General features: G+C 41.5%; 1 protein-coding gene across 2 annotated transcripts in view; it reads left to right on the top strand.

Annotated features, from left to right (window-relative positions):
• VPS39 (VPS39 subunit of HOPS complex) overlaps positions 1-23,017 on the top strand; it is a 61,170-nt gene that overhangs the window by 25,089 nt on the left and 13,064 nt on the right. For both annotated transcript variants that reach the window (XM_017669099.3, XM_017669108.3), the window contains 4 exons: positions 12,665-12,785; positions 12,898-13,018; positions 15,712-15,841; positions 22,230-22,372. In XM_017669099.3, the coding sequence (XP_017524588.1) occupies positions 12,665-12,785; positions 12,898-13,018; positions 15,712-15,841; positions 22,230-22,372 (515 nt within the window). The remainder of the gene's footprint in view (positions 1-12,664; positions 12,786-12,897; positions 13,019-15,711; positions 15,842-22,229; positions 22,373-23,017) is intronic.

The following is a 23,017-nucleotide window of genomic DNA, read 5'->3' as shown; positions in this document are numbered from 1 at the left end:
CATAGTAGTCTTTAATAATTCTTTGTATTTCTGTGGAGTCTGTCGTGATTTTTCCATTCTCATTTCTGATTATGTTGATTTGTGTTGACTCTCTTTTTCTCTTAATAAGTTGGGCTAGAGGCTTATCTATTTTGTTTATTTTCTCAAAGAACCAGCTCTTAGTTTCGTTGATTTTTGCTATTGTTTTATTCTTCTCAATTTTGTTTATTTCTTCTCTGATCTTTATTATGTCCCTCCTTCTGCTGACTTTAGGCCTCATTTGTTCTTCTTTTTCCAGTTTTAATAATTGTGATGTTAGACTATTCATTTGGGATTGTTCTTCCTTCTTCAAGTGTGCCTGGATTGCTATATACTTTCCTCTTAAGACTGCTTTCGCTGCATCCCACAGAAGTTGGGGCTTAGTGTTGTTGTTGTCATTTGTTTCTATATATTCCTTGATCTCTATTTTGATTTGTTCATTGATCCATTGATTATTTAGTAGCATGTTGTTAAGCCTCCATGTGTTTGTGAGCCTTTTTGTTTTCTTTGTAGAATTTATTTCTACTTTCATACCTTTGTGGTCTGAAAAATTGGTTGGTAGAATTTCAATATTGTGGAATTTACTGAGGCTCTTTTTGTGAGCTAGTATGTGGTCTATTCTGGAAAATGTTCCATGTGCACTTGAGAAGAATGTATATCCTGTTGCTTTTGGATGTAAAGTTCTATAGATGTCTATTAGGTCCATCTGTTCTAGTGTGTTGTTCAGTGCCTGTGTGTCTTTACTTATTTTCTGCCCGGTGGATCTATCCTTTGGGGTGAGTGGTGTGTTGAAGTCTCCTACAATGAATGCATTGCAGTCTATTTCCCTCTTTAGTTCTGTTAGTATTTGCTTCACATATGCTGGTGCTCCTGTATTGGGTGCATATATATTTAGAATGGTTATATCCTCTTGTTGGACTAAGCCCTTTATCATTATGTAGTGGCCTTCTTTATCTCTTGTTACTTTCTTTGTTTTGAAGTCTATTTTGTCTGATATTAGTACTGCAACCCCTGCTTTCTTCTCACTGTTGTTTGCCTGAAATATGTTTTTCCATCCCTTGACTTTTAGTCTATGCTTATCTTTGGGTTTAAGGTGAGTTTCTTGTAAGCAGCATATAGATGGGTCTTGCTTTTTTATCCATTCTATTACTCTATGTCTTTTGATTGGTGCATTAAGTCCATTTACATTTAGGGTGACTATTGAAAGATATGTACTTATTGCCATTGCAGGCTTTAGATTCGTGGTTACCAAAGGTTCAAGGTTAGCTTCTTTAGTATCTTACTGCCTAACTTAGCTCGCTTATTGAGCTGTTATATACACTGTCTGGAGAGTCTTTTCTTCTCTCCCTTCTTATTCCTCCTCCTCCCTTCTTCATATGTTGTGTGTTTTGTTCTGTGCTCTTTTTAGGGGTGCTCCCATCTAGAGCAGTCCCTGTAGGATGCCCTGTAGAGGTGGTTTGTGGGAAGCAAATTCCCTCAGCTTTTGCTTGTCTGGGAATTGTTTGATCCCACCATCATATTTAAATGATAGTCGTGCTGGATACAGTATCCTTGGTTCAAGGCCCTTCTGTTTCATTGCATTAAGTATATCATGCCATTCTCTTCTGGCCTGTAGGGTTTCTGTTGAGAAGTCTGATGTTAGCCTGATTGGTTTTCCTTTATAGGTGACCTTTTTCTCTCTAGCTGCCTTTAAAACTCTTTCCTTGTCCTTGATCCTTGCCATTTTAATTATTATGTGTCTTGGTGTTGTCCTCCTTGGATCCTTTCTGTTGGGGGTTCTGTATAATTCCATGGTCTGTTCGATTATTTCCTCCCCCAGTTTGGGGAAGTTTTCAGCAATTATTTCTTCAAAGACACTTTCTATCCCTTTTCCTCTTTCTTCCTCTTCTGGTATCCCTATAATACGAATGTTTTTCCTTTTGTATTGGTCACATATTTCTCTTAGTGTTGTTTCATTCCTGGAGATCCTTTTATCTCTCTCTATGTCAGCTTCTATACGTTCCTGTTCTCTGCCTTCTATTCCTTCAATGGCCTCTTGCATCTTATCCATTCTGCTTATAAATCCTTCCAGGGATTGTTTCACTTCTGTGATCTCTTTCCTGACATCTGTGATCTCCTTCCGGACTTCATCCCACTGCTCTTGCATTTTTCTCTGCATCTCATCCCACTGCTCTTGCATTTTTCTCTGCATCTCATCCCATTGCTCTTGCATTTTTTTCTGCATCTCTGTCAGCATGTTCATGATTTTTATTTTGAATTCTTTTTCAGGAGGACTAGTTAGGTCTGTCTCCTTCTCAGGTGTTGTCTCTGTGATCTTTGTCTGCCTGTAGTTTTGCCTTTTCATGGTGATAGAGATAGTCTGCAGAGCTGGTACAAGTGACCGCTGGAAGAGCTTCCCTTCTTGTTGGTTTGTAGCCTTTTCCTGGGAGAATAGCGACCTCTAGTGGCTTGTGCTGGGCAGCTGTGCGCAGACAGGGCTTCTGCTTCCTGCCCAGTTGCTTTGGGGTTTATCTCCACTGTTGCTGTGGGCTTGGCCTGGCTGGGGCTGTTCCTCCAAAATGGTGGAGCCCCGTTAGAGGGGGAGCAGCCAGGAGACTATTTATCTCCGTAAGGGGCCTCTGTGCTCCCTGCTGCCCAGGGGGTTAGAGTGCCCAGAGATCCCCAGATTCCCTGCTTCTGGTCTAAGTGACCTGTCCTGCCCCTTTAAGATTTCCAAAAAGCACTCTCCAAACCAAAACAACAACAGCAACAATGAGAGAGGGAACAGAAAGGAAAAAAAAAAGAAAAAACACGCGATTTTTTTTTTTTTTTTCCTCAGGTGCCGGTCCCAGGCACCCGCGCACTGGTCCTGCTGCCCTGTCTCCCTAGCACCAGGGTCCCTGTCCTTTCAAGGCTTCCAAAAAGCACCCACCCACCGGTCCCGCAGGGAAGGAACGCTCAATATTCTTGGTCCTCAGGCACTGGTCCCACGCACCCGCTCACCAGTCCCGCCGCCCTGCCTCCCTAGCACCGGGGTCCCTGTCCCTTCAAGGCTTCCAAAAAGCACTTGGCAAAAAGAGAGAAAAAAAAGGGGAAAAACGCGCGATTTCTTCCGTCCTCAGGTGCTGGTCTCAGGCACCCACCCACCGGTCCCACAGGGAAAAATGCGGGATATTCTTTGTCCTCAGGTGCCGGTCCCAGGCACCCGCTCACCAGTCCCGCCGCCCTGCCTCCCTAGCACCGGGGTCCCTGTCCCTTTTAGGCTTCCAAAAAGCACTCGCAGAAAAGAGAAAAAAAAAAAGGGGAAAAACGCGCGATTTCCTCTGTCCTCAAGTGCCGGTCTCAGGCACCCGCCCACCGGTCCCGCAGGGAAAAACTGGGGATATTCTTTGTCCTCAGGCGCCAGTCCCAGCCACCCGCTCACCTGTCCTGCCACCGTGCCTCCCTAGCACTGGGGTCCCCGTCCCTTCAAGGCTTCCAAAAAGCGCTTGCCAAAAAGAGAAAAAAAAAAAAAAAAGGGGAAAAACGCGCGACCTCCTCCGTCCTCAGGCACCGGTCTCAGGCACCCGCCCCCAGGTCTCGCAGGGAGAAACGCGGGATATTCTTTGTCCTCCAGCGCCGTTCCCAGGCACCTCCTCACCGGTCCCGCCACCCTGCCTCCCCAGCAACGGGGGCCCGTCCCTCTAAGGCTTCCAAAAAGCGCTCGCCAAAAAAAAAAACTGCTCCGGTTTCTCTCCACCCGCCGGGAGCCGGGGGGAGGGGCGCTCGGGTCCCGCCGGGCTGGGGCTTGTATCTTACCCCCTTCACAAGGCGCTGGGTTCTTGCAGGTGTGGATGTGGTCTGGATGTTGTCCTGTGTCCTGTGGTCTCTATTTTAGGAAGATTTTTCTTTGTTATATTTTCATAGCTCTATGTGTTTTTGGGAGGAGATTTCCACTGCTCTACTCACGCCGCCATCTTGGCTCCCGCCCCCTCTCGTTTGATTTTTATACTTGATTTGTATGTGGATCCCACATTTCTCCCTTTATTATTATTATTATTTTTATTTCTAATAAACTGCTGAAGTGGTAGGTAGATGCAAGATAAAGGTAGAAAACATAGTTTAGTGTTGTAAGAGAGCAATTGTAGATGATCAGGTGTGTGCCTGTGGACTATGTGCTAATTCGAGCTAGACAAGGGCAATAAAACATCCATGGATGCAGAAGCTTTCTCTCAAAACGGGGGGCGGGGGTGAGGTTCTAAGCTTCACCACTGTTGTTCCCCAATTTCTCACCTGATGGCTCCCCTGCGACTGTGCTTGTCTTAGGTTGTTCCTCCCTTGAGGAATCTTACCCATCACTGGCTAACCAGTCATCTTCCAGGGCCATACAGGGAGATGTAAAGTTGGTAAATGAGAGAGAAGCCAAATTGTTTGAAAAGGTTAGCTTTTTACTTCTTTGCAGATTTATGCCCTGTGGCTTCTATGCCCAGCACTTGTCTCGAGGTATCTTTACCACCTGGAGGAATTATGATACTCGGTAAATTCAATATGAGGCACGAATTCTATTTAAGGGTTGTAATTAGGAAGGAAGAAGAAAAGCTATAGAGGTAGCATATGGAAGAAAACATGGGAGGATTGATTATTGCTTAGACATATCTTCTTGTAGAGTACCTTAAGTATGTATAGGTTTTAAACTACTAACTAACTTGCGCACACATATTAACATAATAGGAATACGGTGACATAAACAAAGCAAATCTATAATTACCAGCCATCTCTAGTGAAGCCAAGAAAACCATTTAGGCACCCTAGGCATTTGTGAAAATTTGTCTATGATATGATGGATATTGTCCAACTGTACTTGAACAGTCTGAGAGAAATCAGACAAAGCAGCCCATTTCTGGGATCTGTTCACATCCCATATGTTCTTTTAACTGTAGATAGTCTATAGTCGTAAGATTTTGGAGCGATACAACTTGCACCCCTCCCAACTCCTGATTGAGTTCCAACAGTACAGATCCGGTCAAATTGTTGTCTCACTGTATGCACATGCCAGCCTAGACATCTCCCTCCTCATTCCAATGGCAAGTCCAGGAAACAGTGGGGTGGAAGCAGCCACAACCGCAGCATCGCCTGGATCCCTGTGGAGGCTTTTTGATGATCATCCCCCGGCACGAGTCCTCCAGAGAGTGCTGATGCTGGAAGCTCCTCCTCATATCGTATCTTAGTTCATTTTCTGGGTATCCAAGCTAGGCCTTGATCTTCTGCATAGAAACAAACAGACCCTTTGCCCACACTTTGACATGCCCTCTATACCACTGTGTAGAAGTCATTGGAGGTCAGCACACAGGAACTGCTTTTTTTTTTATTATTTTTATTTTTATTTTTATTAAGAGAAAGGAATATTATCAGAAAAGAGTACCTCCATAGCTGATCATCTGACACCCTTTAAGTGATCAACATTAAGGATATTTAAAGCATGCATTAATCTTTGATTTACCAATTGTTTTATCCTATCAAGGAGTAATCCCCCTTTTCTTTCTTTTTTTTTTTTTGATCTTTAATCTACACTTACATGAAGAATACTGTTTACTATGCTCTCCCCTATATCAGGTCCCCCCTAAAAACCACCATACAGTCACTGTCCATCAGCATAGCAAAATGTAGAATCACTACTTGTCCTCTCTGTGTTGTAGAGCCCTCCCTCCCCTTTCTCCCTCCCCCCCATGCATGCTAATCTTAATACCCCTCTTCTTCTTACCCCCCTTATCCCTCCCTGCCCACCCATCCTCCCCAGTTCCTTTCCCTTTGATACCTGTTAGTCCATTTTTGGGTTCTGTAATTCCGCTGCTGTTTTGTTCGTTCAGATTTTCCTTTGTTCTTATACTCCTCAGATGAGTGAAATCATTTGGTATTTCTTTTTCTCCGCTTGGCTTATTTCACTGAGCATAATACTCTCCAGCTCCATCCATGTTGCTGCAAATAGTAGGATTTTTCCTCTTCTTATGGCCGAGTATTATTCCATTCTGTATATGTACCACATCTTCTTTATCCATTCATCTACCGATGGACATTTAGGTTGCTTCCAATTCTTGGCTATTGTAAATAGTGCTGCGATAAATATATGGTGTATCTGTCTTTCTCAAACTTGATAGCTGTGTTCTTAGGGTAAATTCCTAGGAGTGGAATTCCTGGGTCAAATGGTAAGTCTGTTTTGAGCGTTTTGATGAACCTCCATACTGCTTTCCACAATGGTTGAACTAATTTACATTCCCACCAGCAGTGTAGGAGGGTTCCCCTCTCTCCACAGCCTCGCCAACATTTGTTGTTGTTTGTCTTTTGGATGGCAGCCATCCTTACTAGTGTGAGGTGATACCTCATTGTAGTTTTAATTTGCATTTCTCTGATAATTAGCGATGTGGAGCATCTTTTCATGTGTCTGTTGGCCATCTGTATTTCTTTTTTTAGAGAACTGTCTGTTCAGTTCCTCTGCCCATTTTTTAATTGGGTTATTTGTTTTTTGTTTGTTGAGGCGTGTGAGCTCTTTATATATTCTGGATGTCAAGCCTTTATCGGATCTGTCATTTTCAAATATATTCTCCCATACTGTAGGGTTCCTTTTTGTTCTATTGATGGTGTCTTTCGCTGTACAGAAGCTTTTCAGCTTAATGTAGTCCCACTTGCTCATTTTTGCTGTTGTTTTCCTTGCTCAGGGAGATATGTTCAAGAAGAGGTCACTCATGTTTATGTCTAAGAGGTTTTTGCCTATGTTTTTTTCCAACAGTTTAATAGTTTCATGACTTACATTCAGGTCTTTGATCCATTTTGAGTTTACCTTTGTATATGGGGTTAGACAAAGGTCCAGTTTCATTCTCCTACATGTAGCTATCCAGTTTTGCCAGCACCATCTGTTGAGGAGACTGTCATTTTGCCATTGTATGTCCATGGCTCCTTTATCAAATATTAATTGACCATATATGTTTGGGTTAATTTCTGGAGTCTCTAATCTGTTCCACTGGTCTGTGGCTCTGTTCTTATGCCAGTACCAAATTGTCTTGATTACTATGGCTTTGTAGTAGAGCTTGAAGTTGGGGAGTGAGATCCCCCCTACTTTATTCTTCTTTCTCAGGATTGCGTTGGCTATTCGGGGTCTTTGGTGTTTCCATATGAATTTTTGAATTATTTGTTCCAATTCATTGAAGAATGTTGCTGGTAATTTGATAGGGATTGCATCAAATCTGTATATTGCTTTAGGCAGGATGGCCATTTTGATGATATTAATTCTTCCTAGCCATGAGCAGGGGATGAGTTTCCATTTGTTAGTGTCCCCTCTAATTTCTCTTAAGAGTGACTTGTAGTTTTCAGGGTATAGGTCTTTCACTTCTTTGGTTAGGTTTATTCCTAGGTATTTTATTCTTTTTGATGCAGTTGTGAATGGAATTGTTTTCCTGATTTCTCTTTTTATTGGTTCATTGTTAGTGTATAGGAAAGCTACAGATTTCTGTGTGTTGATTTTGTATCCTGCAACTTTGCTGTATTCCGATATCAGTTCTAGTAGTTTTGGAGTGGAGTCTTTAGGGTTTTTTATGTACAGTATCATATCATCTGCAAATAGTGACAGTTTAACTTCTTTTTTACCAATCTGGATTCCTTGTATTTCTATGTTTTGTCTGATTGCCATGGCTAGGACCTTCAGTACTATGTTAAATAACAGTGGGGAGAGTGGGCATCCCTGTCTGGTTCCCGATCTCAGAGGAAATGCTTTCAGCTTCTTGCTGTTCAGTGTAATGCTGGCTGTGGGTTTATCATATATGACCTTTATTATGTTGAGGTACTTGCCCTCTATTTCCATTTTGCTGAGAGTTTTTATCATGAATGGATGTTGAACTTTCTCATATGCTTTTTCAGCATCTATGGAGATGATCATGTGGTTTTTGTCTTTCTTTTTGTTGATGTAGTGGATGATGTTGATGGACGTTCGAATGTTGTACCATCCTTGCATCCCTGGGATGAATCCCACTTGGTCATGGTGTATAATCCTTTTGATATACTGTTGAATTCTGTTTGTTAATATTTTATTGAGTATTTTTGCATCTACATTCATCAGCGATATTGGTCTGTAATTTTCTTTTTTGGTGGGGTCTTTGCCTGGTTTTGGTATTAGGGTGATGTTGGCTTCATAGAATGAGTTTGGGAGTATTCCCTCCTCTTCTATTTTTTGGAACACTTTAAGGACAATGGGTATTATGTCTTCTCTGTGTGTCTGATAAAATTCCGAGGTAAATCCGTCCGGCCCCGGGGTTTTGTTCTTGGGTAGTCTTTTGATTACCGTTTCAATTTCTTTGCTCGTAATTGGTTTGTTTAACTTTTGTGTTTCTTCCTTGGTCAGTCTTGGGAGGTTGTATTTTTCTAGGAAGGTGTCCATTTCTTCTAGGTCTTCCAGCTTGTTGGCATAAAGGTTTTCATAGTAGTCTTTAATAATTCTTTGTATTTCTGTGGGGTCTGTCGTGATTTTTCCATTCTGATTTCTGATAATGTTGATTTGTGTTGATTCTCTTTTTCTCTTAATAAGTTTGGCTAGAGGCTTATCTATTTTGTTTATTTTCTCAAAGAACCAGCTCTTGGTTTCGTTGATTTTTGCTATTGTTTTATTCTTCTCAATTTTGTTTGTTTATTCTCTGATCTTTATTATATCCCTCCTTCTGCTGACTTTAGGCCTCATTTGTTCTTCTTTTTCCATTTTCGATAGTTGTGATGTTAGACTATTCATTTGGGATTGTTCTTCCTTCTTCAGGTGTGCCTGGATCGCTATATACTTTCCTCTTAAGACTGCTTTCACTGCTTCCCACAGAAGTTGGGGCTTTGTATTGTTGTCGTCATTTGTTTCTATATATTCCTTGATCTCTATTTTGCTTTGTTCATTGATCCATTGATTATTTAGTAGCATGTTGTTAAGCCTCCATGTGTTTTTGAGCCTTTTTGTTTTCTTTGTAGAATTTATTTCTAGTTTTATACCTTTGTTGTCTGAAAAATTGGTTGGTAGAATTTCAATCTTTTGGAATTTACTGAGGCTCTTTTTGTGAGCTAGTATGTGGTCTATTCTGGAGAATGTTCCATGTGCACTTGAGAAGAATGCATATCCTGTTGCTTTTGGATGTAGAGTTCTATAGATGTCTATTAGGTGCATCTGTTCTAGTGTGTTGTTCAGTGCCTGTGTGTCCTCACTTATTTTCTGCCCGGTGGATCTATCCTTTGGGGTGAATGGTATGTTGAAGTCTTCTAAGTTGAATGCATTGCAGTCTATTTCCCTCTTTAGTTCTGTTAGTATTTGTTTCACAAATGCTGGTGCTCCTGTGTGGGTGCATATATATTTAGAATGGTTATATCCTCTTGTTGGACTGAGCCCTTTATCATTATGTAGTGTCCTTCTTTATCTCTTGTTACTTTCTTTGTATTGAAGTCTGTTTTGTCTGATATTAGTACTGCACTCCCTGCTTTCTTCTCACTGTTGTTTGCCTGAAATGTGTTTTTCCATCCTTTGACTTTTAGTCTGTGCTTGTCTTTGGGTTTGAGGTGAGTTTCTTGTAAGCAGCATATAGATGGGCCTTTCTTTTTCATCCATTCTATTACTCTTTGTCTTTTGATTGGTGCATTAAGTCCATTTACATTTAGGGTGACTATTGAGAGATATGTACTTATTGCCAAGGCTTTAAATTCGTGGTTACCAAAGGTTCAAGGTTAGCTTGTTTAGTATCTTACTGCCTAACTTAGCTTGCTTATTGAGCTGTTATATACACTGTCTGGAGATTCTTTCTTCTCTCCCTTCTTATTCCTCCTCCTCCATTCTTCATACATTGTGTGTTTTGTTCTGTACTCTTTTTAGGAGTGCTCCCATCTAGAGCAGTCCCTGTATGATGCCCTGTAGAGGTGATTTGTGGGAAGCAAATTCCCTCAGCTTTTGCATGTCTGGGAATTGTTTAATCCCGCCATCATATTTAAATGATAGTCGTGCTGGATACAGTATCCTTGGTTCAAGGCCCTTCTGTTTCATTGCATTAAATATATCATGCCATTCTCTTCTGTCCTGTAGGGTTTCTGTCGAGAAGTGTGATGTTAGCCTGATGGGTTTTCCTTTATAGGTGACCTTTTTCTCCCTAGCTGCCTTTAAAACTTTTCTTGTCCTTGATCCTTGTCATTTTAATTATTATGTGTCTTGGTGTTGTTCTCCTTGGATCCCTTCTGTTGTGGGTTCTGTGTATTTCCGTCATCTGTTGGATTATTTCCTCCCCCAGTTTGGGGAAGTTTTCAGCAATTATTTCTTCAAAGAGACTTTCTATCCCTTTTCCTCTTTCTTCTTCTTCTGGTACCCCTATAATACGAATATTATTCCTTTTGGATTGGTCACATAGTTCTCTTAGTGTTGTTTCGTTCCTGGAGATCCTTTTATCTCTCTCTATGTCAGCTTCTATACGTTCCTGTTCTATGGTTTCTGTTCCTTCAATGGCCTCTTGCATCTTATCCATTCTGCTTATAAATCCTTCCAGGGATTGTTTCACTTCTGTGATCTCCTTCCTGACATCTGTGATCTCCCTCCAGACTTCATCCCACTGCTCTTGCATTTTTCTCTGCATCTCATCCCATTGCTCTTGCATTTTTCTCTGCATCTCTGTCAGCATGTTCATGATTTTTATTTTGAATTCTTTTTCAGGAGGACTGGTTAAGTCTGTCTCCTCAGGTGTTCTCTCTGTGATCTTTGTCTGCCTGTAGTTTTGCCTTTTCATGGTGATAGAGATAGTTTGCAGAGCAGGTACGAGTGACGGCTGGAAGAGCTTTCCTTCTTGTTGGTTTGTGGCCTTCCTCTCCTGGGAGAATAGCGACCTCTAGTGGCTAATGCTTGTCAGCTGTGCGCAGACAGGGCTTCTGCTACCTGCCAGGTTGCTATGGAGTTTATCTCTGCTGTTGCTGTGGGCGTAGCCTGGCTGGGGCTGCTCCTCCAAAATGGTGGAGCCCCGTTGGAGGGGGAGCGGCCGGGAGGCTACTTATCTCCATAAAGGGCCTGTGTGCTCCCTGTTGCCCAGGGGATTAGAGTGCCCAGACATCCCCAGATTCCTTGCCTCTGGCCTAAGTGTCCTGTCCTGCCCCTTTAAGACTTCCAGAAAGCACTCTCCATACCAAAACAACAACAGCAACAACGGAAGAGGAAAAGAAAAAGAAAGGAAAAAACGCGCGATATTCTTTGTCCTCAGGCGCCGGTCTCAGGCACCCACTCACCGGTGTTGCTGCCCTGTTTCCCTAGTATTGGGTTCCCTGTCCCTTTAAGGCTTCCAGAAAGCACTTGCCAAAAAAAACGGGAAAGACGCGCGATTTTCTTTGTCCTCAGGCGCCGGTCTCAGGCAACCGCTCACTGGTCTTGCTGCCCTGTTTCCCTAGTATTGGGGTCCCTGTCCCTTTAAGGCTTCCAAAAAGCACTCGCCAAGAAAAAGGGGAAAAACGCGCGATTTTCTTTGTCCTCAGGCGCCAGTCTGAGGCATCTGCCCACCGGTCTTACTGCCCTGTTTCCCTGGTATTGGGGTCCTTGTCCCTTTAAGGCTTCCAAAAAGCACTCGCCAAAAAAGAAAAAAAAACTGCTCCAGTTTCTTTCCACCCCCCAGGAGCTGGAGGGAGGGGTACTCGGGTCCCGCAGGGCCGGGGCTTGTATCTTACCCCCTTCGCGAGGCGCTGGGTTCTCGCAGGTGTGGATGTGGTCTGGATGTTGTCCTGTATCCTCTGGTCTCTATTTTAGGAAGAGTTGTCTTTGTTATATTTTCATAATTCTATGTGGTTTTGGGAGGAGAGTTCCGCTGCTCTAGTCGCTGCCATCCTGGCTCCGCCCCCTAGTGGTTCATTTTTTACTAGCTTTTTAAAACTTCTCTAAAATTTTATTTCTGTCGTAAAAAAAAAAAAAACCACATTACAGAAACTCTGTCATCTTAACCATTTTTAAGTGTTAAGTATGTTATTCACATTGTTATACAACAGATTTCAGAACTTTTTCATCTTGCAGAACTAAAATTCTGTACTCATTCCCTCTCCCCCAGTCCCTGGCAACCACCATTCTGCTTTCGGTTTCTATGAAGTTGACACTCTGCAAACCTCATATAAGTGGTAGAAAGCAGCCACACTGAGCTGCCTTCTCTGTGAGCCAGTAAGCATCAAGTGGAGTTTTGCATCTTTTCCATGTGCAGACCTCAAGCAGAAAACACTGGCCAGAAATGTGGAGTTCTTTCTTTAGCATAATTTTAGGGAAAAAAGAAGTAGCCTTCCTCTTGCCCTTTCTAAGAGAATGAAAGAAGAGGTTATGTAACCTTGTTCTCCTTCTGATACGTTGTTTGGGGTGGCTCAAGTGGCTTTTACCTGGCCTAACTTTGTGTCTGAGAAGGACAGGAAAAGTGAAGCTGTCACCCAGTTCTTTGGGGGAAACGGTAGGAATGGGATCAGGTCACTCTTAGCAAAGCTGGATGCATCCATTTAGGTATCCTTAGACAGTTTTTTCTTTGTATATCACAGTGTAGGATACTGGCTTGGTATTTGACTAGTGGACTCTTTGGAGATCTCATTTCAGTACAGCCTAGAAATGGGAATTTGAAAGAGTCCACAGACCTAAAGCCTTAGACCACAACTGCAACTTAAGATGTTCTCTCTTGCCCAGAGCACCAGCCTCCTTACATCATTGCAGTGTTGCCTCGATACGTGGAGATCCGAACCCTGGAGCCAAGGCTTCTGGTCCAGAGCATTGAATTGCAGAGGCCCCGCTTCATTACCTCAGGAGGGTAAGGAATTCCTTTCTTTACTGTAGCTGCCACATTATTCCAAAACTTTAAAGGTACCTGTGTCATCTTAAAGCCTGTGCTCTTTTGCTAATACTCTTACTCTTGCCTCTAGATCAAACATTATCTATGTGGCCAGCAATCATTTTGTTTGGAGACTCATTCCTGTGCCCATGGCAACCCAAATCCAACAGCTTCTCCAGGACAAGCAGTTTGAATTGGCTCTGCAGCTTGCAGTGAGTCTTGGTTTTGGGATTTGGGTGTGAGTCTGCCTTCCTCTGGGTTCTCCAAAGCAGGTGATTCAGGTTTAGAGGTTCATATTTAGTTTGGACTAGTAGAATAAGCACAGAGCTAAAAGTCGGGGCATGGATTCAGGGTCTGACTCTGCCATAAAATAGCTATATAACTCTAAATGATTTCATTTTTCCAGTTTGTTTATCTATCAAATTAGAATGAATGCCAGTTATCATAATAATATCTCATAGAATTAATAGGCCTATAAATTAATTTAATAGATATGGTGTAGTCTTGGAAAATTAAAGAAAATGCAGACACTGAAGTGACAATCATAAATGTAAGATTACGTCTGGTTGAATGCAGCGACTAACGGGTGTCTCAGAATCCTTTCACCAGTGGACTCCTGCTTTTGGTAAGCAGGCCTTCTTTAGGTATTCTGAAATTGTCTCAAGTTGCATTTAACAGGGCTACAACACTTCTATTTGTGACTGTCACTCTTCTTGAATGTCTGGATGGAATGTTCACGGCATAGTGACTGTGATCTCCCGTTGCTAGCACACTTCTTGGAGCCTGACTTCTGAGTCGTCTTCTTTTAAATGTCCTCAGTGGTGATTATTGTCATCTATAGAGGGTGGATTTGATGTTAGGAAACAAACAAAAGCCATTCTGAACCTAACCTAGTCATTAAACCAGATAGTGCTGATTTGGTAAAAGAGAAGAGATTTTTATGAAGATAATAGTAGGAAAACTTAGTTTCTAGAATGTTTTGTGAATTATTTCTGAAAGGAAAGCAGTGGTCACAAATATTGGAACACACGTTTATAATCGCCTATGTTGATTACTTTTGAAGAGTAACATTTATCTTGGATATAAAAGTTCTGGATTTAGAACAGAAGTCCAGTGTTAATAGTCAGACATGTTTAATATCCCATAAAGTTTGTTTCTTTCTTGGAGCATTTAATTTCAGCATCTTACTGTTTTTTTCCCACTCACACATTGCCCTGTATTATTTTATTTTTATTTTAAAAATAATTATTGGCCATGAATCCACCATCCTACCTGAGAAAAATTAACTCCTAAAGCCTATGTGCTCCTCCCTATCCCTTCCCTATGCCTCTCCTCCAGACAGAGCCATTATCCTACATTTTGTGTTTACCATGCCCTTTAAAACTTTTTTTTGTTTAAACTTTTACATACATATGTGTACTTGAATATATTTAGGTTTTGAACTTTATAAAAAGGATATCATGCACTACATAGCTTTTTTAGTATCTTTTCCCTTACAAGAAGGTCTTGGGGTCTTTTCAGTGATTTTCCTGCTGCATGTTATCTGTTTAATCTTCAGTAGAGAAGATGGAAGTGGGTTTCCATTTTTCCTTCTCTTTCCTAGCCTTGCACTTCATAGGTGTTCTCCCTATGACAAAACAAAATTGCTTTCATCTTAGCGCTTGAGGAAACTATCTTTTATTTAAAGAGGACTTCATGTCAAAAAACACAGATGAAACTTTCAGACAGCAGTTACATACTGAACTTCGGTATTGACAAAGGGTTAGAGAAGGGACAGTTCCCTGTGGACTGGAATAGGCACCCTAAGGTTGGACCCTTTGAAGGATAAGTAAGATCAGGAGCAGGAACAGCCCTGAGAAGCTAGAGATGTGGAAACAAGCATCCCCAGGGTGTTAGAACCCATCTTGACTGGAGCAGAGGGTATGGCTTGAGTGCTGGGGACTAAGCCAGGTGAGGAGGCTGTGCCAGGTTCTCAAAGTCTGTGAAGCCACGAGCACAAGAGTGTAGACCAGGCATAGCCGCATGTTGCCGATGGTCTGGACTAGGGTGATGGCAACAGAAAAGGAAAGGAAAAAGAGGGGAGACGTTGAGAGATATTTTGTAGAAAGAAATTAAATGTAGTGAAGACTGGTTTAAAAGGATATAAGAGGAAAGGGTTACGAGGAAGAAGCAAAGATAATAAACAGATATTTTTATTGTTCTCAGGACCTTTCCCAACCGTCTTATGTGCCAGCCGTATCAAATATCTTTCATTATTTGAGCACACTGTGTTCTCTTTCTGTCACTTTACGCTCTTACCCATGTGCTGTCCTCTTTGGCAGGCACACTCTCCTCTTCCCCTCCCATCTGTCACCTGCCCAGCCTCACCTGTCTAACTCCAGCAGCTTCTCTTCATCTAGTTTACATTCCTCCTGGGACTCTGCCCCGACCTACCACACAGACTAAACTGAATACCCCTCCCACGTCATCTGTCATCACACACCATCTTGTTTTGGTTTTGATTTTGTTGTTTTTAAATTAAATTCAATACTTTATTCAGATTTCACTAGTGTTTGTATTAATGTTCTTTTTTCTATTCCAGTTTCAAATCAAGAAATCTGCATTTAGTTGTGTATGTCCTTAATGTCCTCTTGATCTGTTATTTCTTAGTCTATCCTTGTTTTTTATGACCTTGAAAGTTTTGGGGGTTACTGGTCAGGTATCTTACAGAAACCCTGTTGTATTTTAATTGCATACTTATGTACTCTTATGGCTAGAAAGTAAGGACAGTCTGTGAGGGTAGATGCCATGTGGCTGTCTTGTACACATTGGCATGTGTATCTCCTAGGAAGTTGTCTAGTATTTAGTAAATACTGAATAAATGTTTGTTGAGTGAGTGAGCTTACCTGTTCCACTCTCTTATTAGGAAATGAAAGATGATTCTGACAGTGAAAAGCAGCAGCAGATCCATCATATCAAGAACTTGTATGCCTTCAACCTCTTCTGCCAGAAGCGTTTTGATGAGTCCATGCAGGTCTTTGCTAAGCTTGGCACAGGTAACAAGTGGGTATGGCCTTGGGATAAGGAACTAATGGAGGGAGGGGAAATTGGAAAGGACGGGAAAAAATAATACCAGACTTCCAAGAGTGGGGAAGTTTATGCTCATCTAAAGTGATCCTCATACCTAACAGGATCTTGCAGGTGGCCATGGTGGTTATGTATTACAGTCCTCATCTTACAAATCTGGTCTCACCCATAAATACAGATTTCCAGTTTTCCAGGATAATTTGCCCTTGCCATTAGAAAAAGATAACAAAAAGTTATTCAAGTTAGCAAATGTGTATTCAGTCATCTAGTATTTATTGAATGCTGTTCTAGACAAAAGTCTCTGACCTAAGCTTAGGATAAAAACAGAAGGTTACATTTGAGACCCACACAGGGCAGTGCCATGAAGCCCTTCCTTTTCTGAGCATCCTAAAAACTCCCTAGACATTAGAGCATCATGCTGAGAGGCAGGTAATCTGGAGTTGGACCGCCCCACCTCAGGCAAAGTTACTGATCCCTCAGTGCTTGTTTTCTCCTCTGCAAAATAGGACAAAATAATATTTACCCCATAGTATTGCTGTGAAGATTAAGTAAAGTGCTTAGAACAGTGTGTAGTACTTCATAAATGCCAGTGTTTGCTATTACTAAATTTTTTATTTCTGAATATTCCATTTTTGCTTAATTTAGATCAATTTATATATACTTGGTTTAACTCTATATCATTATTTGTCTCTTCTTTTTTTCCTCTTTGCTTTGCCTTTTTTCAAGTTTCCCTCAATGTTGGCCAATAGTAAACTGTGGTGACTCCCTATATTAGTTAAGGTTCTTGGTTGTAAGCAGTGGAAACTAACTGTGGGCAATTTAAGGAGCATCTGGGTAAATGAAGCATGGTTTATTGGAATATTAGGAGAATGGCAGGTAGAGGGTCACTCAAAATTAATGGAAGACCAGGCTCGGGAAGTTAACCGAGGGAACTCTGGAGGACCACCAGCAGGAGACAGGAAGCTGGACAGTAATTCCTCTGTAGCCAGGACAGGCTGGGCCGCCCTCCACTGGCACAACCATATCCATAGCTGTTGCTGCCTCCAGCCCCTGTGCTGTTGGATCCTCAGTAAAAATTGCCCCCTGCCAGCTTGTAACAAGTCACTGCAAAACTTGGCATCAAATAATGAATCACCTCTTATTTCTCTTGGTGTCTGCTGGGGAGGAATTTGGGAAGAGTTGAGCTGGGCATTTCTTGTGTGGGATCTCTCACATGGTTGCTGTTGTGTGTTGGCTGGCCTCCCTTCATCTGAAGTCTGGACTGGGCTAAAGTATCCACTTCCAGGGTGGCTCACTTTGCTAGCTAACAAGCTGGTCGTGGGCTGGGGGCCTTAGTTCCTGTTCAGGGAGGTCTCTCCGTGGGGTTGCTTGAGTGTCCTCATGCAGAGTGAGCAATCCAAGAAGCCTAGGTGGAGGCTTCAATCAGTGCCTTTTATGACAGTCACCTTTACCATTTTCTGTTGACTCACGAGAGCCTACCAAGTTCAAGGCAAAGGAACACAGACCCCCCACCTCTTGGTGGAGGAGCTTGAACGTTATGTCAAAGAAACATGTGGGCTGGGATACATGTTGGTGGGTGCCACACTGCTTGGCATCCTTGGCTCATTTTCTCAAGATCAAGGGAATCTGATTGGCCAGGATTGGGTCATGGTCTCACTCCCTCTGACTTTACTGGGTAGGGTAAAGAGGCTGTGGCTCCTGTCTGCTTCTGAAAGCAAAGGTAAATGCCTAGAACTATTCTCCCACCAAAACTACATGTGGTGTGGAAGAGAGAGCTCACCAAAAGGAAATAAGTTGCTGTTAAGAAGGGGTTAGAAGCTAGGCAACCTGAAATCAATAAATATCTACCATTCTTCCTCTGAATGAACTCAGTTAGGGCTTTTATTTTCAGTGTACCACCTGCTCCTTGGAAAGATGCTGGAATAAGCTGGAACTGCCATAAGATCTTTACCGTTTTTCTATATATCATTTATAACTTGAACCCCAATCCTAAAGCTTTGAAGTCAATGCTAATGAAGCTGCTACCTTTTAATTCATTCATTTCACAAATAAACTCTGAAAGTACACTCTTCTGGGCTCCAAGCAAAAATGATTAGAAAGGAATTCTGCCTTCAAAGAGCAGTGTAATAGGGCATATAAGACACAGGTGGACCTCTACCAGCAACAGAAGCAGATGTGTGCTGGTGGTGGTGTAGTCTGTGGGGCAGCTAGCTATTGACTGGACCTCAGGCAGCATCTCCATTGACTGGCCTCAGTCTAAGGTATGGTCGTCAGGTCCAGAAGTGAATATTCTTACCACATCCAGAGAGCATCTGACTGATGGTTGGTGACAGTCTGACCCTGATCAAAATTGCATGAGACTAATGTATTAACAGAATATCCCTTTATTTATTTATGGTAGGGAGGCTAGATCCCTTTCCAATGGCCAGATAGTCATACATGGGACCCAAGACACCCTTTCTCTAAATGTATAGTAAGGAACAGCCATTTTTGCTATGCCTTAAATGTGGTCCTACAAAGCCTTATATTCTGTAACAAATATGAAAATACCAGGGTTTGTGGGAAAAATAAGGTTGGAGTGGTCTCCAAAAATAAGGTTAGAGCAGTCTACTCAGAACTTAAGCAACTTTGTAAGCAAAACACTAATAAAAACAGTAACAGTCCTACTAAAATTAAGTTCATTCTTGTATTGGTTCCCAACATAATTGTCTTCTGCAGGCTTAAATCCTGGGAATCTTGTTTTCTCCTTTGAGATACAGATCTTTGAGAACATTTACTTATAGAAACTACTTTCATCAAAGTAAAAAATCTAATCCTGAGCATAGACTTCTTTATGAGACCCTCCCAAAAATTAATATGGGGAGAAACATCTTTGTTTCATTTTTACTCCCAGCTTCCCCAAAGGGCTTAACTTTTAGAAAGTATAGTGGTTTTTGAAGCTACTAACCAGTCGCTACTTGCGCTAAAAGAGGGTGCTTCTATAGGGCTTTTGGCTCTCTTTACTTTCAGTCTTCTGTATAGTTAAGGGTTTTTCTTTAATCGTGAGAGAGCTTGCTCTTGGTCACTTCAGAACATCAACAAGCTGGGGAAAATTACATACAAGCCAACACAACTCTTGCCTCATCCTGACATCTTTCTCCTACCAACTGTGTATGAGCTAATTCACATTAAAGAAACTCAGGTTGTAACAAAACAGTGTGTGCCTGGGATGCCAAGTCAGAAAACTGCTTTGGAGGCACAGAATTAACAGCAAAAGGAAGTTTTGTAGAAGCATGTTCCTGCTGGGCCAGAGAAGGGCCTGCCTGTAGTGCAGGATGGATGGGGCCCAGGTTTGCTTTTCTGCCCCTCCTTTTCCTGTGTCCCACAGATAGGTCCCTAGTAAGAGTGTCATATTTCTGCCACTTAAGGGATGAGTCAGGAGGAAGCTCTGTCTATCTGTACCCACTGGGGACATAGGACCTGTGCAGACTTTGTAAGTCTCTGAGTCATCCTAGATTCAATGTAAAATTTTGTCCAAATGTGGGTATTTTTTGAGAGAGGATCAATACCTTTCATCATATTCTTATAAGATGTCTTAAGATCCTACAAATGTTTAAGAACCCTATTTTGAAGTTATTTCCTTGTGGCAGCCTATAATTTGTATATAAAAAGCTCTAACGCAAGGTAGAAAGGTAAGTGCTGTAGATACTTGCCTGAGGGCTTGATGAAAAAACTCATTGCATTGAGGCCCTGGGATTTGGGGGTGTTGGTGGTTGGGTGGGATGGTGTGCAATGGCAAGTGTGTGAATGAGATAGTTCTTATATTTCTGGGAATGTATATTTAGAACTTGAAATCGAGCCTTGGAGTAATTGGTTCAAATAAATATCATTTACTCACTTATTTTTTAACTCAACAAAAAGTTTTATCAAGCTTCTACTTTGTGCTGAAGACTCCTAGGTGCCAAGAAGTGGGGCCTATATTCTGATGGGGTGGTGGCAGACAAAGTAAATAAGCAAAATTGCAGTATGTTGGGAAGTGGTAAGTACCAAGAGAAATACAACAAGAGAAGGGATATGGAGTACTGAAGATAGGAGTTAGAATTGCAATTTAAGATAAAATGGTGAGGGAAGTCCTTTCTGAGGAGTGTTTCAGTCTTGAAGGAGTTGATTTAATGAGCCATGGAGATGTCTGGGGAAGAGTATTCTGGGCAGAGGAAACAGCTGGTGCAAAGGCAGTGAGGTTGGAAGGATGCCTGGTATGTTCAAGGAGCAACCAGACCTGTGTGGCTAGAGCAGAGTTGGTCTGTAGCCTTTTTTTTTGCATAAGGGATATAATTCCATTGTTAATTAGATGTGTACACTGTTCTGGCATTCAATGTGTAGAACAACTCTGGACTCAGAATGAATTGCCATGAAGGCAAATCAGATAAGCACCGTCAATGCCAGCTCCGCCTTTTGTCTTGCGCTTCAGGAGAGACAGGTTATGTCCACAGAGAGTTTGCATGCAAAACCATTAAGTAAAACATTGGGGTAAGTGCAGAAAAGGTCTACAGGAGTGTAGGGAAGTAGTGAGGAGGGCTGCCCAGGAGGAAGGGAGAGAAGGCAACCAGGCCCCAGAGGATAAGAAGGAAAAATGGAGTGTAAAGAAAGGTGTGGCAGCAGGAGGACCTGGCCATGTGTGAGGGCCTGTGCACAGCCCAGTGTGACGTTTGTGAGACTTGATAGGTCACACTAGAAAGAGATGTTGGGGCCAAATTTTAGAGGACCCTGAATGCTGCACAGGAGTTTGGACTTTGTTTTGTAGGCTACAGGTGACATCACAAAGTTAAAGTAGAACAGTATGATTAGAGTCTTGTGGGCAGACACACACCATGGTGGCAGGCAGGTGAGGCCTCCACAGAAACCCACGCCTTCATTTAGGGTCCTCAGTGGCCATCTTCTTTCTCAGACTGCGCTTCTGTGCAGCTCCTATGTAGAACTGCCACCTGTCCTGGTCAGTGGCTCCTTCTCATGAGTATCTTTTTCACATTATTATGATTCTCTTCATCTTGAGGAACAGGGTCTTTCTGGCTTGGCAGAAATTTTGTGGCCAGACACAGGTGACTAGGGGTTGAGCAGGTTCTGGAGGGGTCAAGGCAAGGCTATGCAGCCTTTGTCTTCGTTGAATGAAGAATGAACTTGGGTTCATTATGAAAGGAATGTGGCCTTCCTATGTTCCTCCACTTTTTTAAAAAGCAAAAATAAAGTAATGCTAGTACACAAAATTCATTAAGATGTTAAAGGAAAAAGCTTATCCTAGATCCAGCCTTGACTCTCATTTTGTCTATTCCTCATCCAAGCCTTTTCTACATTTCTACGTTTTAACATAATTATAATCCTAATCGTATACATTTCTCTAGCTTTTGTTACTTAGAATTGTTAAAGCATTTTTCCATGTTGCTATGTGCCCTTCCTAATTATAATTTGTAATGATTGCATAGTAGTCTGTTAGTTGAATGAAAAATACTTTATTTTGCTGTTGAAGGAATTCCACATTGTTCCAAAATTTTGTTGTTACAAATAATGCTTGTAACATTCCCTGTTCATTCAGATATGGCTTTGTTCCTCATCTTTTAGATCGTTTTCTCAGGGTAAATTCTTACAAGTGTTATTAGAGCATCGCAGTGCTGGGGCCTTAGCAGTGAAAGAGTGATTCAGTCCATAATGTTGAAAGCGCTGGGTAGTTATCATATAGATATAATTTTTTAATGAATTAAATAGATATAAAAATATTATCTCTGACATTTTTGATGCATAGCTCTTTGATTCTTAATGTAACAGAACGTTTTCCCACTTATTTATATGTTCTTACCAGTGGTTCATGTCTTGTCAGTTTATCAAATGAAATCTTATTTTTTTTAATAATTTGTATGAATTTATTTTATCTAATTAACTTATCAGCCTCTTGCCATATGTGCTGCAAATGTGTATCCTAGCCTGTTGTCTGGTCTTTTTGTTTTAGTAATAATCCTGTGTTGACATACAATTTTTTAATTTTGAAGTCTATTGATCTTTTTAACTTTAATGTCTTACCTGTTTTTCCTTGGGAAATTTTTCCTCCTGTACTTTTAGAGTTAATAAACTCTCATTCTAATTCTGTGTGTGCATATGTGTTTATGTTTTAGAATCTAGTCATGCTATTTTTGTAATGTTTTAGTGAAATAAACATACCAGTAGTGCTCAAACTATAGGTGTATAGGTCATTGAGGCTTTATGAACTTAAGAGTCATTCCTTTTAAAAAAAGTCTGGAACTTACTTTGCTGTAGTAACAGTCTTGGTTTAGTTTATCCTTACATTCCTGAGCTCCTTGCTGGGAATCACGTTTACCTTCCATGTAGATCCTACCCATGTGATGGGCTTGTACCCGGACTTGCTGCCCACAGACTACCGGAAGCAGCTGCAATACCCTAACCCACTGCCCGTGCTCTCCGGAGCTGAGCTGGAGAAGGCTCACTTAGCTCTGATTGACTACTTGACACAGGTAGGTATGACACAGAGGTGCGTGGAAGCCTTTGCTTGGGAGTTCCAGTACCTACTTCCCTGTGGCAGGACAATAGGGGCCTTCCTTACCTTAATGCCTCAGGCCTTTCATAGATGGACACTGTGGAAGTCTAGGTGGGCACACTTCTTTCAGCTTCATCTCCTTGTCAACAGTACCATGGAGCTGGGTGGATTTTTTTGCCAAATCTTGATACCGGGAAACACTCACTTCCTGATAATTCATACTAATTCATACAGGAGCTAAAAAGAGTGAACTTTAGTTGATAGAAAAGAATGCTTTTTGAAAAACAAACTTTTTTAGATACATACTTTTGGAAAAAATTCCTGCTCTCTGCAGAAAACTTGGAAAACAGAAAAGTATAAAGCAAAAATATAAGTCACTTATAACTCTGCCACCCAGAGACTAAATTTTAGTGCTGTCCTTCCAGACTTACATATGTATATATGAATTGGTTTTTGTTTAATTAGAAATGGATATCAAACTATATATTGTTTTATAGCATACTTCTAAAAAGTTAGTCATACATTGGGAAAGTCCTCTCTTCAGGACTCTAAATTTTATATTTTCTCTTTTTGCATTTAGATTTTTTTTTTTCAGTTTACTGTTATGGACAGATAATTGAAC

Source organism: Manis javanica, chromosome 8 (genome assembly GCF_040802235.1).
Source record: "Manis javanica isolate MJ-LG chromosome 8, MJ_LKY, whole genome shotgun sequence".
In the NCBI taxonomy this organism is placed as follows: Eukaryota; Metazoa; Chordata; class Mammalia; order Pholidota; family Manidae; genus Manis; species Manis javanica.
Note: the sequence above shows the minus strand (reverse complement) of the source record. Positions and strands in the feature narration are given on the sequence as shown.